General features: G+C 36.6%; 1 protein-coding gene across 1 annotated transcript in view; it reads left to right on the forward strand.

Moving 5' to 3' along the window:
- Positions 1 to 4,571: 4,571 nt before the first annotated feature.
- The window catches only part of DRAM2 (DNA damage regulated autophagy modulator 2), a 113,288-nt gene continuing 100,951 nt past the window's right edge, over positions 4,572 to 16,908 (forward strand). Inside the window, exon 1 of the mRNA XM_053704733.1 lies at positions 4,572 to 4,811. Within this exon, the coding sequence (XP_053560708.1) occupies positions 4,681 to 4,811 (131 nt within the window). The 5' untranslated portion in view covers positions 4,572 to 4,680. The remainder of the gene's footprint in view (positions 4,812 to 16,908) is intronic.

The raw sequence follows: 16,908 nt of genomic DNA on the forward strand, positions 1-16,908 counted from the left end.
GACATGGCTCTAACAGCATTTGCGCGCTCTGTATCTCTCCTAACCCAGAGCTATCGTGCTTGCCTCTTAATTCAGGCAATCTAGATAATACCTCTGACAGGATATTATTCATGATTGCAGCCATGTCCTGCAAGGAAATCCCTATGGGCGTCCCTGATGTAATTGGCGCCATATTAGCGTGCGTCCCCTGAGCGGGATGCGAAGGGTCTGACACGTGGGGAGAGTTAGTCGGCATAACTTCCCCCTCGACAGAACCCTCTGGTGATAATTCTTTTATAGATAAAGACTGATCTTTACTGTTTAAGGTGAAATCAATACATTTAGTACACATTCTCCTATGGGGCTCCACCATGGCTTTCAAACATAATGAACAAGTAGGTTCCTCTGTGTCAGACATGTTTAAACAGACTAGCAATGAGACTAGCAAGCTTGGAAAACACTTTAAAACAAGTTTACAAGCAATATAAAAAACGTTACTGCGCCTTTAAGAAACACAAATTTTCCCAAATTTTGAAATAACAGTGAAAAAATGCAGTTACACTAACGAAATTTTTACAGTGTATGTAATGCAAATGGATGATTAACCCCTTAATACCAAAAACGGAATAACAAATGACAAAAACTTTATTAAACAGTCACAACAACTGCCACAGCTCTACTGTGGCTTTTTACCTCCCTCAATATGACTTTTGAAGCCTTTTGAGCCCTTCAGAGAAGTCCTGGATCATGCAGGAAGAAGCTGGATGTCTGTGTCTGTAATTTTTGCTGTGCAAAAAATCGCCAAAATAGGCCCCTCCCACTCATATTACAACAGTGGGAAGCCTCAGGGAACTGTTTTTAGGCAAAATTCAAGCCAGCCATGTGGAAAAAACTAGGCCTCAATAAGTTTTATCACCAAACATATGTAAAAAACGATTAAACATGCCAGCAAACATTTTAAAATACACTTTTATAAGAGTATGTATCTCTATGTATTAATAAGCCTGATACCAGTCGCTATCACTGCATTTAAGGCTTTACTTACATTACTTCGGTATCAGCAGCATTTTCTAGCAAATTCCATCCCTAGAAAAATATTTTAACTGCACATACCTTATTACAGGAAAACCTGCACGCTATTCCCCCTCTGAAGTTACCTCACTCCTCAGAATATGTGAGAACAGCAAAGGATCTTAGTTACTTCTGCTAAGATCATAGAAAACGCAGGCAGATTCTTCTTCTAAATACTGCCTGAGATAAACAGTACACTCCGGTACCATTTAAAAATAACAAACTTTTGATTGAAGAAATAAACTAAGTATAAAACACCACAGTCCTCTTACGACCTCCATCTTAGTTGAGAGTTGCAAGAGAATGACTGGGTATGGCAGTGAGGGGAGGAGCTATATAGCAGCTCTGCTGTGGGTGATCCTCTTGCAACTTCCTGTTGGGAAGGAGAATATCCCACAAGTAATGGATGATCCGTGGACTGGATACACTTAACAAGAGAAAACACCCTTAATGACCAAGGACGTTCCTGGCACGTCCTCTGGGGTTTGAAGCTCTGGAAGCGATCCTCATTGTGCCGCATTTACCGGCTGGTAATATAAAAGTAATGGGAAGGAGGGAGACGGAAAGTGGTGTAAAACATGCTTGGGAAGGGATCTAGTTGGGGGAGGGTGGGGAGGGTATTGAAGGGGGGGCAGCTACACTACCGAACATATAATTTTTAAAATTTAAAAATAAAAAATAAACATTTTTTGGGGCAAATTGGGTACTGGCAGACAGCTGCCAGTACCCAAGATGGGGACAAATATGTAGAGGGGGGGGTTAGAGAGCTGTATGGGGGGGATCATGGAGGTCGGGTGCTAAGGGGGGATCCTACACAGCAGAATTATGTTTTTTTTTTTAAAAAAAAAAAACTTTTATTTTAATACTGGCAGACTTTCTGCCAGTACTTAAGATGGCGGGGACAATTGTGGGATGGGGGAGGGAAGAGAACTGTTTGGGAGGGATCAGGGGGTGTGATGTCTCAGTTGGGAGACTGATCTCTACACTAAAGCTACAATTAACCCTGCAAGCTCCCTACAAGCTACCCAATTAACCCCTTCACTGCTAGACATAATACACGTGTGATGCACAGCGGCATTTAGCGGCCTTCTAATTACCAAAAAGCAACGCCAAAGCCATATATGTCTGCTATTTCTGAACAAAGGGGATCAAGAAGCATTTACAACCATTTGTGCCATAATTGCACAAGCTGTTTGTAAATAATTTCAGTGAGAAACCTAAAGTTTGTGAAAAATTGAACATTTTTTTTTATTTGATCGCATTGGCGGTGAAATGGTGGCATGAAATATACCAAAATGGGCCTAGATCAATACTTTGTGTTGTCTACTACACTACACTAAAGCTAAAGCTAAAATTAACCCTACAAGCTCCCTAATTAACCCCTTCACTGCTGGGCATAATCCACGTGTGGTGCGCATCGGCATTTAGCGGCCTTCAAATTACCAAAAAGAAACTCCAAAGCTATATATGTCTGCTATTTCTGAACAAAGGGGATCCCAGAGAAGCATTTACAACCATTTATGCCATAATTGCACAAGTTATTTGTAAATAATTTCAGTGAGAAACCTTGTGAAAAAAATTGTGAAAAAGTGAACAATTTTTTTTATTTGATCGCATTTGGCGGTTAAATGGTGGCATGAAATATACCAAAATTGGCCTAAATCAATACTTTGGGATGTCTTCTAAATATATATATATATACACACACATGTTAATGGATTATTCAGGGATTCCTGACAGATATCAGTGTTACAATGTAACTAGCGCTAATTTTGAAAAAAAAAGTGGTTTGGAAATAGCAAAGTGCTACTTGTATTTATTGCCCTATAACTTGCAAACAAAGCAAAGAACATGTCAATATTGGGTATTTTTAAACTCAGGACAAAATTTAGAAACTATTTAGCATAGGTGTTTTTTGGTGGTTGTAGATGTGTAACAGATTTTGGGGCTCAAAGTTAGAAAAAGTGTGTTTTTTTCCATTCTTTCCTCATGTTTTATATTTTTTTTATAGTAAATTATAAGATATGATGAAAATATTGGTATCTTTAGAAAGTCCATTTAATGGCGAGAGAAACGGTATATAATATGTGTGGGTACAGTAAATGAGTAGGAGTAAAATTACAGCTAAACACAAACACCGCAGAAATGTAAAAATAGCCTTGGTCCCAAACGGTCAGAAAATGGAAAAGTGCTCTGGTCACTAAGGGGTTAAGCTTATGAAATATGCCTTGTGTGATATCAGTTTTAATAATTTAAAAAAAAAACTTTTTAAAAAAAATTTTTTAGACTTCAATTACAGAAAAAGTGGGGGGAATAAATAATACAAGTATATTGCAAAGGATGTTTTTTTTAATACACATAATCAAATATTTTATATTACAATCTCAAAATGTTTACTGTCCCTTTAAGTGTGAAGAAATGCATATTCTTTAGTCCTCAGATGTAGGTTAAAAGGATACGAAAGTGAAACGAAATAGTGAAAAAAAATACTTCTATTACCAATTTTTATTTATTCTCTTTTAATCCTTTGTTAAAAAACATACCTAGGTAGGCTCAGGAACCTGTGCTGGCCACTATATAGCAGCATATAGGGTTGCCAGATGTCCAGTATTGAACAGGACACTCCAGTATTTTAGCAGTCAGTCCAGTAACATCTTAATATAAATACTGTCCATGAGTGAGTAATGTATAATTCCTCCTCTGCCTCAACGTGTTACAAATATGGAGCAGAAAAATGTGAAAGACAGTCAAGGGGGTCGAATCTCTACTGTTTACATGTTTTACTGGCAACCAAAGATGTACAATGACTGATTTGTATGTTACGGGCAGCCAAGAGGTAAAATGACTGCCAAGTTGTAAAAAATATACATGGTATGATCAAAAGTGGGGTCTAAGGTAGAACTTTGGTGGTGGGGGGCATTGAGGGAACCCATGCTCACTTACAGATTGTCCAGTATTTTTATGGAGGACAGCTTGCAGCATGTTTATGAATGTTGTAAACCCTGCTGCCAATAGTGCTCAAGTCACATGCAAGCCTACTTAGGTATGCTCTTCAACAAAAAATCACAAGAGAATGAAGAAAATGTAACAATAGAAGTAAATTGGCAAGTATTTGTAGTTTAAATTGTATGCTCTATAGCATTGTTTCTCAACTGCGGTCCTTAAGTACCCCCAACAGCCCAGGTTTTTAGCTGAACCAGTGCACAGGTAAAATAATCAGCTTATGGGTGAGAGCAGGTTTAGTAACCATAGTGTTACTGATCAGCTGATTTTTTTTTATCTGTGCACTGGTTCAGCTATAATAAAAACCTGGGCTGTCGGGGGTATTTGAGAAACACTGCTTTATATGAATAATAAAAGTTTAATTTTAATAAATTTATATTTTTTACAAATATGTGATAGTGATGATCATTAGCATATTCAATGCAGAGAGGAGGAACTTAGTTTATCTGCATGTTTTTTTAGTCTAACAATGCAGAACTGAAACTGAAAACTACTTGTAATATTCTTGTCATGCAAAATTCTAAGCATTGCATTTTAAAAAAGCGTATGGAAAGTTTCACTGCTCTCTAGATTTTTTCAGCACTTTTATATGTAAGATTTTGCTTCCTGTGTATTTCAATAGCAAAAATGGTCTTTTTCTGCCAGGGACTATCATTTTTTCCGTCAGCGTTGGTTATCTGGACATCAGCAGCCTTTCTTTTACCATATATCACTGCAACAGTTCGTGGAGATGTTGATACATTTGTTCCTTATATAAGGTAAGTAAATCATCTGTGGATTACACATTTTATATTATTAATTAGCTTGTTAACCCTGCTTAAAGGAACCTGGTACTCCAACATTTTCTCTTCTGTCTAAAAGAAAATATTTCAAAATGCATTACAGAACTTTGGTATTTGAAAATACAAGGAAAGCAAACTTCTGAGAGTCAGTGTTTATAGGCAATTGCATAGCCTAATGAGAAATCCAGTTTAAACTAAGGTTTATTTTACAGCTAAAGTTGCCAATGATTTTTGTGATTTAAAGGGACACTGAACCCAATTTTTTTCAGATAGAGCATGTAATTTTAAGCAACTTTCTAATTTACTCCTATTATCAAATGTTCTTCATTCTCTTGGTATCTTTATTTGAAAAGCAAGAATGTAAGTTTAGATGCCGATCCATTTTTGGTAAAAAAAAAAAACCTGGGTTGTTCTTGCTGATTGGTGGATAAATTCACCCACCAATAAACAAGTGCTGTCCAGAAGGCTGAACCAATAATTGATTGGCTCCTTAGCTTAGATGCCTTCTTTTTCAAATAAAGATAGCAAGAGAACAAAGAAAAATTGATAATAGGAGTAAATTAGAAAGTTGTTTAAAATTGCCTGCTTTATCTGAATCACGAAAGAAAGAATTTGGGTTCAGTGTCCCTTTAAGTCCACATGACAGAGAAGAGGCTCATCATTGTGATTTACGATAAGTAAAACCTTGTGTCGTCATCTTCGAGGTTTGGAACTTTTGCCAGTATTGAAAGCTTGTAACCTAATAGATTCATGATTTACAGTAGATTTTTAGTAGTGGGATATAGGCGGGGCTAATAGAAATTCTGGAAATCGAAATACACAGATGTCTCAGAAGGACAGAGCTCAAAATTAGGAACTGACATTCTCAAATAGGGACAGTTGGGAGGTATGACAGTATGAGAACTGTTAAAATCCTGATATCAAATAGAAAATAAGAAGTCCCTTTTTGCTACTTAATTTCTTGATTTTATATGAAAATCTCACCAAAACAGAAAACAAGGTTTACTTAATGACTAAAAAAACACTTTTAAAATACTAAATTCAAATTGTTTTATTTTGCAAACAAGCCCAGTATACCCATCATGCTCATATACAAATGTCATTCATATAGTTTAAAACAGAAACAACACACTATCCAACTGAAACACACACTCCATTAAACAAGAATGTCTTTCATACAGGTGGTGAGAGTCCACGATCCCTTACTCATGGGAATTACTTCTCTACCGCTAGGAGGAGGCAAACATTCCCAAACCCCAAGAGCTCTATATAAACCCTCCCACCTCACACATACCTTAGTCTTTACTTTGCCTCCGTTGGAGGTGGTTGAAGAATGGAGATGTGCAGTGTTCTTTGTAGAGAGGGGTCTTTCAGCTACGTGTGGCACGCTCCTCTCAGAATGCAGTGGTTGTCGGAGGGATGTTCTTGGAGTATGGTCCTTTGATACTATGGTTTTGCCTCATGGGAAATCCTTCACAGGCTTTCTTTAAATAAAAAATACAGTTTAGCCCAGATACAATTTTTTGTAGATTTACTGGAGGTTATCCTATATGCCAATTACTTTTTATTTAAGGACACTTTTTATTTCCAAAGGAAGGGGACAGCGATGTGATCCAATGTCTCCCCTACATATACCAACATATTTATGATTAATTTTGAAGAATTATTTGTTTATGAACATCATTTATTTAAACAATATGGTGCCACTTGGTGGCGTTTCATTGATGATGTGTTTGGCATATGGTATGGCGACATTGGATCCCTATTGGCATTTGTGGAAGATCTTAATTGTTCAGTTAATGGCATCAAATTTACTTTAACATATGATGAATGCTCAATCCAGTTTTTGGATACTAGAGTCTATAAAGGTGAGGATGGTTTGAAAATTGATATTTATTCCAAGCCTACGGATAAAAATAATACCTTGTGGTTTGAGAGTTTCCACCCACCCACCCACTACCTTTAAGGCTGTCCCAAAGAGTCAACTTCTTAGGGTTGATAGGATCGTGTCAGATCCTGCCATTAAGGAGGTTCGTCTAGAGGAGATGTCAGATAAATTTGTCTCAAGGGGTTATCCTAAATCATTAATCAAAGACATAAAACAAGATGTGAGTATAAACAGAAGTGGATCTAAAACAGTGAGGAAAGATAAGAACAAAAATGGTTCTAAAAATTTGTAGAGGATTAAGTTTATATCTCAGTATAATACAAGAAGCAATCAAATTAATAAAATCATTCGAAAATATTGGCATATTCTATCCAAATGTCACCTAGGTATAGGGGCCTTTTCAATACCACCTATGTTAGCCTATAAACGTGGCCCTCACATTAAAGATAAATTGGTGAGAGCTGATATTGGGTCTAAGAAGAAACAGATACAGAGCACAATAACTGGTCAAAAATGTCTATCATGCATTAATTGCAATTCTATGATTAAGGGTGACACTTTTTGTCACCCCTATACGGGTAAGAAGTATTATATAAATGAATATTTGACTTGTAGGTCAGAGTATATTATTTACGCAATTAAATGTCCGTGCTCCTTGATGTACATTGGTCAATCGGCCAGGGAGGCACGAGAGAGAATCTTTGAGCACAAGTCGAATATTTGTTGTGGAAAGAAGGATGCTCCAGTGGCTGGTCACTTTTTAGAGGCAGGCCACAGAATAAGTCAACTGTGTTTCCAAATCATTGAAAAGATTAATACACCTAGAAGAGGGGGTGATAAGGAAAATATACTGACTAGGAGAGAAACATTCTGGATTAATGAATTATGCACTTTATGGCCGAGAGGCTTAAATAGGGAATGCAATTGGACTGCCTTTTGGTAATTCAATAAAATGGAATGATATAAAAAGTTTCTCTTTATAGTATTGTACTGTTAAAATCATGTATAGATGGATGTGCGCCCATATGTACATATTGACATGAGATTTGATGTCTCTGAGAGTTCGTGAATAAGTACATAATCTTGAATATCCAATATTGACCAAATATGTAGGTGTGTCGGTCTACTGATGGATAGTAAATTAAGATATTACAAAATTAAGTTAACTGATAAAAATAATTCATCCATCTGTTTTTTTGTCATTTATATATTGATAAATTGATTAACACTTATTATTTTTAATGTTTAATATATGAATTTTTCACATATGATATGAAGTATATATATTTGCCAGACAAAATGATGATGATTCACTAGGTGGCGATATTGTCGGCCATCAAAATGCACTTTAATACACATTTGTATGTTATATTATTGCTCGTCACTAGAGGGCAACATTGTATCACTTTCAATCACAATATTTGGCGCCATTTTGGCTATTTAAATGTTTGTTCACTAATCTAGGGTCAAGCTTGAGAAAGGGCCAAGTGTGGGCCTGAAACGTTGCTTTTTTGTATCCCTGTTTGCACAATAAAAGTCTTTTTTGCACCAGCTGGAACATTTTTGTTTCTTTATATCGATGCTGGGTTTGGTGAACCTGTTCCTGGCTGTGCAGTGAGTGCTGTGTTTCATGTTACATTGTTGCAGTATTTCTTTAAATTCGGTCAAAGGGATTCATCTTCTGCCTCCCTTTACAGATCGATGATATATTCCTATTCGTTTACTTCTGCTGATGTTTCAGTACTGGCTGTCTACCAATGATCTAGTGGACGAGTGTCTCTGGCTAAGTTCCATTTTGTCTTATAGACACTAATATGGCTTTACTTTGGGCACTTTTTATTTTAAACTATGGCCCTGGGATTTTTTTTTCTGCTGCTCTTCTTTTTGTTGCACTCTGTTTTTTGTAGCGTTTGTAGTTTTGCACGCCAGATTTTAAAAGTTTATATACGTTTATTTAAAGTCATGCTCTGTTTTTTTGCGATCAGGCTTGCTCACATGGACGTTTCTCTTTTTGCTCATTTTTTAGTTCATGCTCGTGTGTTGAGATTTATGAGTTGAGGTGTGTGGTCGGTCTTAGATTATTTTTCTCTATTTTTCTTTAGTTTTTTGCGATCGGGCTTGCGCACATGGTGTGTCTTTTGGCACATTTTTTGAGATTGGGAGATTGAGATTTTGAGATTTTTAACACCAGTATTTTTTGCCGTGCGTTCTCTACGACTTGCTTTGCGCTTAGGGGGTCTAGTTTTTTTCCTTTCCTCAAGAGCTTGTTTTAACGGAAACTTTTAGGATTTTTGTTTTACTATTATGGAGCAGAAAAAATTTGTCCCTAAATTGTCGTTAGCAACTAAGTCTCCTGTACAAATTTCTACCAATATTAAGTGTTTTTATTGTAAATCAACTGAAGTGCCTTCTTCAGCTCATTTATGTGGCTTATGTTTAGATTCATTATCTCATTCTAAAAGATCTAATGTTTCTAAGGGTTATAATGCACCTACTGTCTGTTATTTACAGGGTGATGAGGATGCAATTCCCCCAGTTATGAAGAAATGTATTTCTACAGCAATAACTGAGGCCTTATCTGCCTTGCCTCCTTCTAACTAACGTAAAAGGTAAGTTAATGTTTTTCCTTACACTATCAATGAATGTCCTAATACTGCGGATACATTTGTATCTTCTGATGATGAAATTTCCTCAGTTGCTGAGGAATCTTTGCCTTATATTTAATCTGATAATACATCCTTTTTATTTTAAATTGAGTATATTCACTCTCTTTTAAAGGAAGTTTTGAATACCTTAGAGCAGTGCTTTCCAAACTGTGTGTCGGGACACACTAGTGTGTCGGCAGCAGTGTGTAGGTGTGTCCCTGCTTCAGCACAATTTTTTTTAAATTTAAATTATTTTTTTTTTAAATAGTTTTTTGGTTTCTGACTTTCCACCTGCTTGCTACGCATATAACATGGTTGACACGTGAGTGATACCTAGTGGGTCACAGATCATCTTAATCAATTGGCACAGCTCAGTGGGAACTGAAACTATTACCATTGACAGATTTGGCGGCACATTGGCTCCTGACTGCACGTGTAGTCTCCTTAATTGACTCGTTACTACAAGTGTAGCTAGTGAGTGTGACAGCAGTGTGTTTGCAGCGCGGGCAGTAGTCAGTCGGACTCACAGAGCTCTGAGGGCGGCAGCTTAAACGCTGAGCTGAAGTCAGATGTCAGTGGGATTTCTTTGCAGCTAGCTCCCAGTAGTGCATTGCTGCTCCTGCCCTTGATATATGGATAGGAAGTGGAAGCTTAAAAATGCTTGATGATGAAATGCGAGGGTCTTTATCTAATATTCCCCTAAATATTCCGAAACTGTGTTCATCTCATCAACCTCATACATCCCATTAAAATAGTAAGTAGCTATTGGTGTTATTAAACATGTTTTTTCATTCTTGCACATACTTACTGTTACTTGTAAATACATTTTGTTATTATATAATTTATTTATGTGTCCGTATCTCTTAAAAAAAGATAGTTTAACCTCCTTTTTGCTAGTACAACTGAATTACTGTGTCGCGAAATGATGTAGGTCTACAAAGTGTGTCACCAACATGAAAAGTTTGGAAAGCTCTGCCTTAGAGGTTAAGAACCCTAAGCCTACTGATTCTAAATCCTGTAGTCATTTAAATTCAGTTTATAAGTCTGTGTCTGATTTAAGTTCAAAAGAATGGTCTAAACTAGGTGTGTCTTTTATTCTTTCGGCAAGGTTTTAAAAAGTTATACCCTTTGCCATCTGCTAATTTGGAGTTATGGGAAACCATTCCTAAAGTGGGTGCGGCTGTTTTTACTTTGGCCAAACGTACTACTATTCCTTTAGAAGATAGTACTTCTTTTAAAGACCCTCTTGATAGGAAATTAGAATTTTTCCTGAGAAGTTCCTTTTTACATCTGGTTATGTTCTTAGACCTGCTTTTGCTGTCGGTGGTGTTTCTGCAATTACCTCTTATTGGTTAGATAGTCTTGCTCAGCAATATTCTTCTGATATTGCTACTTATAATTTGTTGAATTTGCTTAAACATGCAAATTCTTTTATTGTTGATGCTATATTTGATATTATGAAAATCAATGTTAAAAGCATGTGTCTGTCTATTCTATCCATGAGGGCTTTGTGGCTTAAATCATGGAATGCTGATATGATTTCAAAAACTAAATTATTATCTCTTTCTTTTCAAGGAAAGACGCATTTTGGGTCTGATTTAGATTCTATCAATTCTACTGTTACTGGTGGTAAGGGTGCTTTTCTTCCTCAGGACAATAAGTCCAGAGGGAAATTTAAAGCTCCTAAGTGTTTTCTTCCCTTTCGTCAGAACAAGGTTCAGAAATCTGACACTTTTCAGAGACAAGGTAATTCTAGTGTAGTCTGGAGATCTACTGTTAATTAAAAAAAAGTCTACACAGGGTAAGTTTCTAAATTGGCATGAACGTGCTGCCCCCATTCCAGAGGTTCTGGTAGGGAAGAGATTAAAGCTTTTTCAAGAAGCTTGGTTTCAGTCTGTCCCAGATCCATGGGTTCAGAATGTTGTATCTCAGGGTTATCGGATAGGATTCAGATCAAGACCTCCCAGTAGAAAGTTTTTTCTGTCCAAAAAGTCCTGTTTTCTACAATCGGTCTCAGCTCTAGAGGAAATGGGAGTGATTGTTCCAGTTCCTTTACAGGAACAGGGGTTGGGATTTTATTCAAAACTCTTCATTGTTCCAAAGAAGGAAGGTACTTTCAGACCAATTTTAGATCTAAAGACTCTAAACAAGTTTGTAAGGATTCCAGCTTTAAGAATGAAAACTATTAGGACTATTCTGCTTAAATAGATTTAAGGGATGCTTATCTTTATATTCCTATTTTCCCAGAACATCATCAGTTTCTGAGGTTTGCTTTTCTGAATCGACATTATCAGTTTGTTGCTCTTCCATTTGGTCTAACTACAGCTCCAAGAATATTCACCTGTAGAGGGTGCCCTTCTGTCTGTAATCAGAACTCAGGGGATTGGAGTATTTCCTTAACTGGACGATATCTTGGTTTAAGCTCTATCTTTTTCTTTAGCAGAATATCATACCAAACAACTGTTGTTGTTTCTTCAAAGTCATGGTTGGAGGATCAATTTGCCAAAGAGTTCTTTAATTCCTCAGACAAGGATTTCTTTCCTAGTTTCCAGATAGATTCCATGACTTTCTCTGACAGATCTCAGGAGAATGAAATTTATTTCAGCTTGTCTGAACCTTCAGTCTCTCTCTTTCCCTACAGTAGCTCAGTTGTCTCTACTTGAGACTTCTTTAGTTTTTTAAGTGCATAAAAAGGCAACAACAAAAATCCTTTTGTGGGGTTGTGGATTTATTTTCTCAGTGAAAATATGTTTTTTTAATTCCCTCCCTTTAGGTTATTACTCGTGGATTTTCACAGCTTGGGCATTCCTTTCCATAAGTAAGGGATTGTGGACTCTCACCACCTGTATGAAAGAAAGCATAATAAATACCTTTCTTTCATAGTGGTGACAGTCCACGAGCCCCCACCCTTTTTCTAGAGTTATTTTTTATTTTGAGCACATTTTTTTCCCCTGTTCCATTTTATGACTCCTAATTCTTTTTTACCTCACTTACTTGTCTATACTTTAGACTGAGGTATGTGTGAAGTTGGAGGGTTTATATAGAGCTCTAGGGTTTTAGGAAAATTTGCCTCCTCCTAACAGTAGAAAAGCAATTCCCAGTAAGGGATTGTGGACTCTCACTACCATGAAAGAAAATAATTTATTAGGTTAGTATAAATTATGTTATTTGCCAATATTAAAAAAGAAGTTTAGAAATATTGAGTATGAATTAGATATGAAGGATCATAATCATGTAGTTTACAATTTGTGTTTAATGTTCCTTTAATTAATAGACCCCTTAGTGTAACCATGGGTTAATTAATTTATGTAAGGGAAATATTTTGGGCGGATGGATGTTCCCGTAACACTACTTATTTTGCTCTCTGTGCTATTTTTAAATTGCTGCACTATAGAAAGAATAAATATTTTGTTATGTTTATGAATTCTCCTGGGTACTGAAGTTCACAGTAGGCCAGTCTGCATTCAATCGCCAATGTTGATAACTTTATTTTGTGCAGAACCACAGTTAAAGGGACAGTCTACACCAGATTTTTTATTGTTTATAAAGATAAATAATCCCTTTATTACCCATTCCTCAGTTTTGCATAACCAACACCGTTATAATAATACACTTTTTACCTCTGTGATTAACATGTATCTAAGCATCTTCTGACAGCCCCCTGATCACATGACATTTTATTATTTATTATGTATTTACTTGCATTTAAGCCAATTAGTGCAGTGTCTGCCACAAGCCACGTGCGTGATCACAATGTTATCTATATGGCTCACATGAACTAGCTCTCCCCTGTTGTGAAGAGCAAATAAAAAAAGCATGTGATAAGAGGCAGCCTTCAAGGACTTAGAAATTATCATATGAGCCTACCTAGGTTTAGCTTTCAACTAAGGATATCAAGAGAACAAAGCACATTTGATGATAAAAGTAAATTGGAAAGTTGTTTAAAATTACATGCCCTATCTGAATCATGAAAGTTTATTTTTGACTAGAATTGATATCTATATTTAAAATTCCAAAAATTGATTAGCTTAAAGGCACATGAAACTCACATTTTGTTTTTCATGATTTAGAAAGAGAATGCATTTTTAAACATCTTTCGAATTTACTTCTATTATTTAATTAGTTTTATTCTCTTGATATTCTTTGCTGAAAAGCATATCTAGATATGCTCAGTAGTTGCTGATTGGTTGCTGCACATAGAAGCCTCATGTGATTGGCTCACCCATGTGCATTGATTTTTCTTCAAATAAGGATATCTAAAAAATGAAGCAAAATAAATAATAGAAGTAAATTGTAATGTTTTTTAAATTTGTATTCTCTATCTGAATCATGAAAGAAAGATTTTGGGTTTAGTGGCCCTTTAATAAAGATTGTAATGCAAATGTATCTTCTACTAATACAGCCTAAGTTAATGTTCTACTTGAAAAAAATAAAATACTTAGTGAATAATGTTGCCATGACAACCCAAGTTTTAGAGCCACATCTTAAATAATGTAATAGTACTTCTTGGAACATGTAGAATATTTAATAAATAAAGTAATTTTAGAGAAGAAAAAACAATCACATGATGAATAACGGCATACAATATCTGTAAAAAACTGACTAGTAAATATGAAATATTTGTAAAAAAAGGAATTTTTTTTACCACAAAATTTCCTCAGCTCACCAGCGTAGGTGATCTGTGAGCAGTTAAACTTCAGCTACTATTTTAACTGTAATATGCAAATCACTATCATAACTGCTGAGGAGATTTTGAAGCAAAATGACTCCCTTTTAAAGGGACATAATACTTATATGCTAAATCACTTGAAACTGATGCAGTATAACTGTAAAAAGCTGACAGGAAAATATCACCTGAGCATCTCTATGTAAAAAAGGAAGATATTTTACCTCACAATCTCCTCAGCTCAGCAGAGTAAGTTCTGTGTAAAAAGTTATACTCAGCTGCTCCCAGCTGCAGGTAAAAAAAATTTAAAAAATGAAGAAATGAACAGCAGCCAATCAGCATCAGCAGTGCTGAGGTCATGAACTCTTACTGTGATCTCATGAGATTTGACTTAACTCTCATGAGATTTCATAGTAAGCTTCCTTTACCTGATTGGTGAAATAATATGAGAGTGCACGAAGCTCATCCTTTTAGTTGTCCCAGGAGAGACATACTAATATGCTGCTTAGAAATCCTTTACAATGGGAGGTGGCTACTGAGGAACTTTTGAGGTAAAATATCTTTCTTTTTTACATAGAGATGTTCAGGTGATATTTTCTAATCGGCTCTTTACAGTTATGCTGCATCACTTTCAAGTGTTTAAACATTTGGGTATTATGGCCCTTTAACAGAGAGATGTTCTCTAGTCTGCTTCTTACAGATATGCTGCATCATTTTTTAAGCATAACATGCAGGGCCGGATTTATCATTAGGTAGAATAGGCATGTGGGCGCTGTGCGACTGCCTGTCACTTGCAAACCCAATTACCTGTAGCTTTCTAACTGTAAAAAAAAAAAAAAAAAAAATCTCAACATTTGTTCATTGGCATTCTCTGATTCAGCTAAGACCACACACATATATTTATTTTGCATTATTTTTTGATAATTGTAAGGTTTTTATCTGCAGCTATGTATATCATGTTCTAAAATGATGCAATGGGGTAACTCTTATTTGGAATAGAAGAACTGCCTAATTCTCAAAATTGACACCCCAAACTATCGCCTAGATTACGAGTTTTTGTCGGTAAGGCTTGCGGTGCTAACAAGCCTTTTTTTCCCACCGCTCCCTTAAGACAACTCTGGTATTACAGGTTTTTTTAAACCTGGCGTTAGCCGCAAAAAGGTGAGCGTAGAGCAGAATTTAGCTCCACATCTCACCTCAATATCAGCGTTGCTTAAGTCAGCGGTGAACTGGCAAACGTGCTCGTGCACGATTTCCCCATAGGAAACAATGGAGCTGAGCTAGCTGAAAAAAACCCTAACACCTGCAAAAAAGCAGCGTTCAGCTCCTAACACAGCCCCATTGTTTCCTATGGGGAAATGGATTTTATGTCTACACCTAACACCCTAACATGAACCCAGAGTCTAAACACCCATAATATTACACTTATTAACCCCTAATCTGCCGCCCCCACTATTGCTGACACCTACATTATATTATTAACCCCTAATCTTCTGCTCCGGACACCGCCGCCACCTACATTATACTTACAAACCCCTAATCTACTGCCCCCAACATCGCCGACACCTACATTATAGTTATTAACCCCTAATCTGCCCCCCAATGTCGCCGCAACTATATTAAATTTATTAACCCCTAATCTGCCGCCGCCACTATTATAAATTTATTAACCCCTAAACCTAAGTCTAACCCTAACCCTAACACCCCCTAACTTAAATATAATTTAAATACATCTAAATAAATATACTATAATTAAATAAATTATTCCTATTTAAAACTAAATACTTCTGCTCCGAATGGATGAAGATAGAAGATGCCGCCTGGATGAAGACTTCTGCCGCTTGGAGGACCTCTTCTGCTCGGATCGGATGAAGACTTCTGCCCCTCTGGAGGTCCACTTGTGCACGGCTGGGTGAAGACGGCTCAAGGTAGGGAGATCTTCAGGGGGGTAGTGTTAGGTTTTTTTAAGGTGGGATTGGGTGGGTTTTAGAGTAGGGTTGGGTGTGTGGGTGGCAGGGCCGCCACTAGAAATTTTGGGGCCCCTGACTTAACCATTGATCAGTGCCCCCCCCCACTTCTCTGACATGTGCAATTTTTGACCAATTGACTAAAAACGTATATGCACTTTATTCTTAAGTGTCTATTTAAACTTGGAAATGTTGTAAAGGTAGTAATATACACACACAGACACACTCATACACTGAAACACACACACTCACACATAAGGATTCACATATAGACACCTAGCAGACACGCAAAGAAACACACTCGGACACAGACACCCAAACAGACACTCAGCACTTGTTTACACTGACCTGACAAGTAAAGTAATGAGGTAAACTACAATTTTGTAAAAAAAGGAGATTTAGAAAACAAAATATGGAGTTCTATCTTTTTGTAAAGGAAGATGCCAACTAAATGATGACAACAGCATGCAGTGGCTGAAAGGAAGGGCCCTGAACTGCCTAAACAGTAATTTAAAGGTTAAATGGTGGATTGGTGACTTCCGGAAAGGTCTCGTTAGTCTGAAAGTCTGTAGAAAGATGTGAATAATCAGTAGAAAAGGTCAAAATTTCCTAAAAAGGAACAGACAATGGACAAACTGAGCAACCTTAGTCTGAGAGTATAGCATGTTATGCAGATGTAAAAATCTTAGATAAAATGCCTCCTTGCATCTGGAAAGTCCTTGCATAAAGGGACAGTAAACTGGAATGTAATATATATATATATATACCATTTGTGTATTGAGGAGGAAACATTTCTGCATGGTTTTAAATATAGAATTTCTACAGCATTGTCAAATAATCATTAATACACTGCTGCTAAAAAATGTGTTTTTATGGACCCCTGGCCCCACCATACAACTACTACCAC

This window comes from Bombina bombina, chromosome 3, assembly GCF_027579735.1.
Source record: "Bombina bombina isolate aBomBom1 chromosome 3, aBomBom1.pri, whole genome shotgun sequence".
In the NCBI taxonomy this organism is placed as follows: Eukaryota; Metazoa; Chordata; class Amphibia; order Anura; family Bombinatoridae; genus Bombina; species Bombina bombina.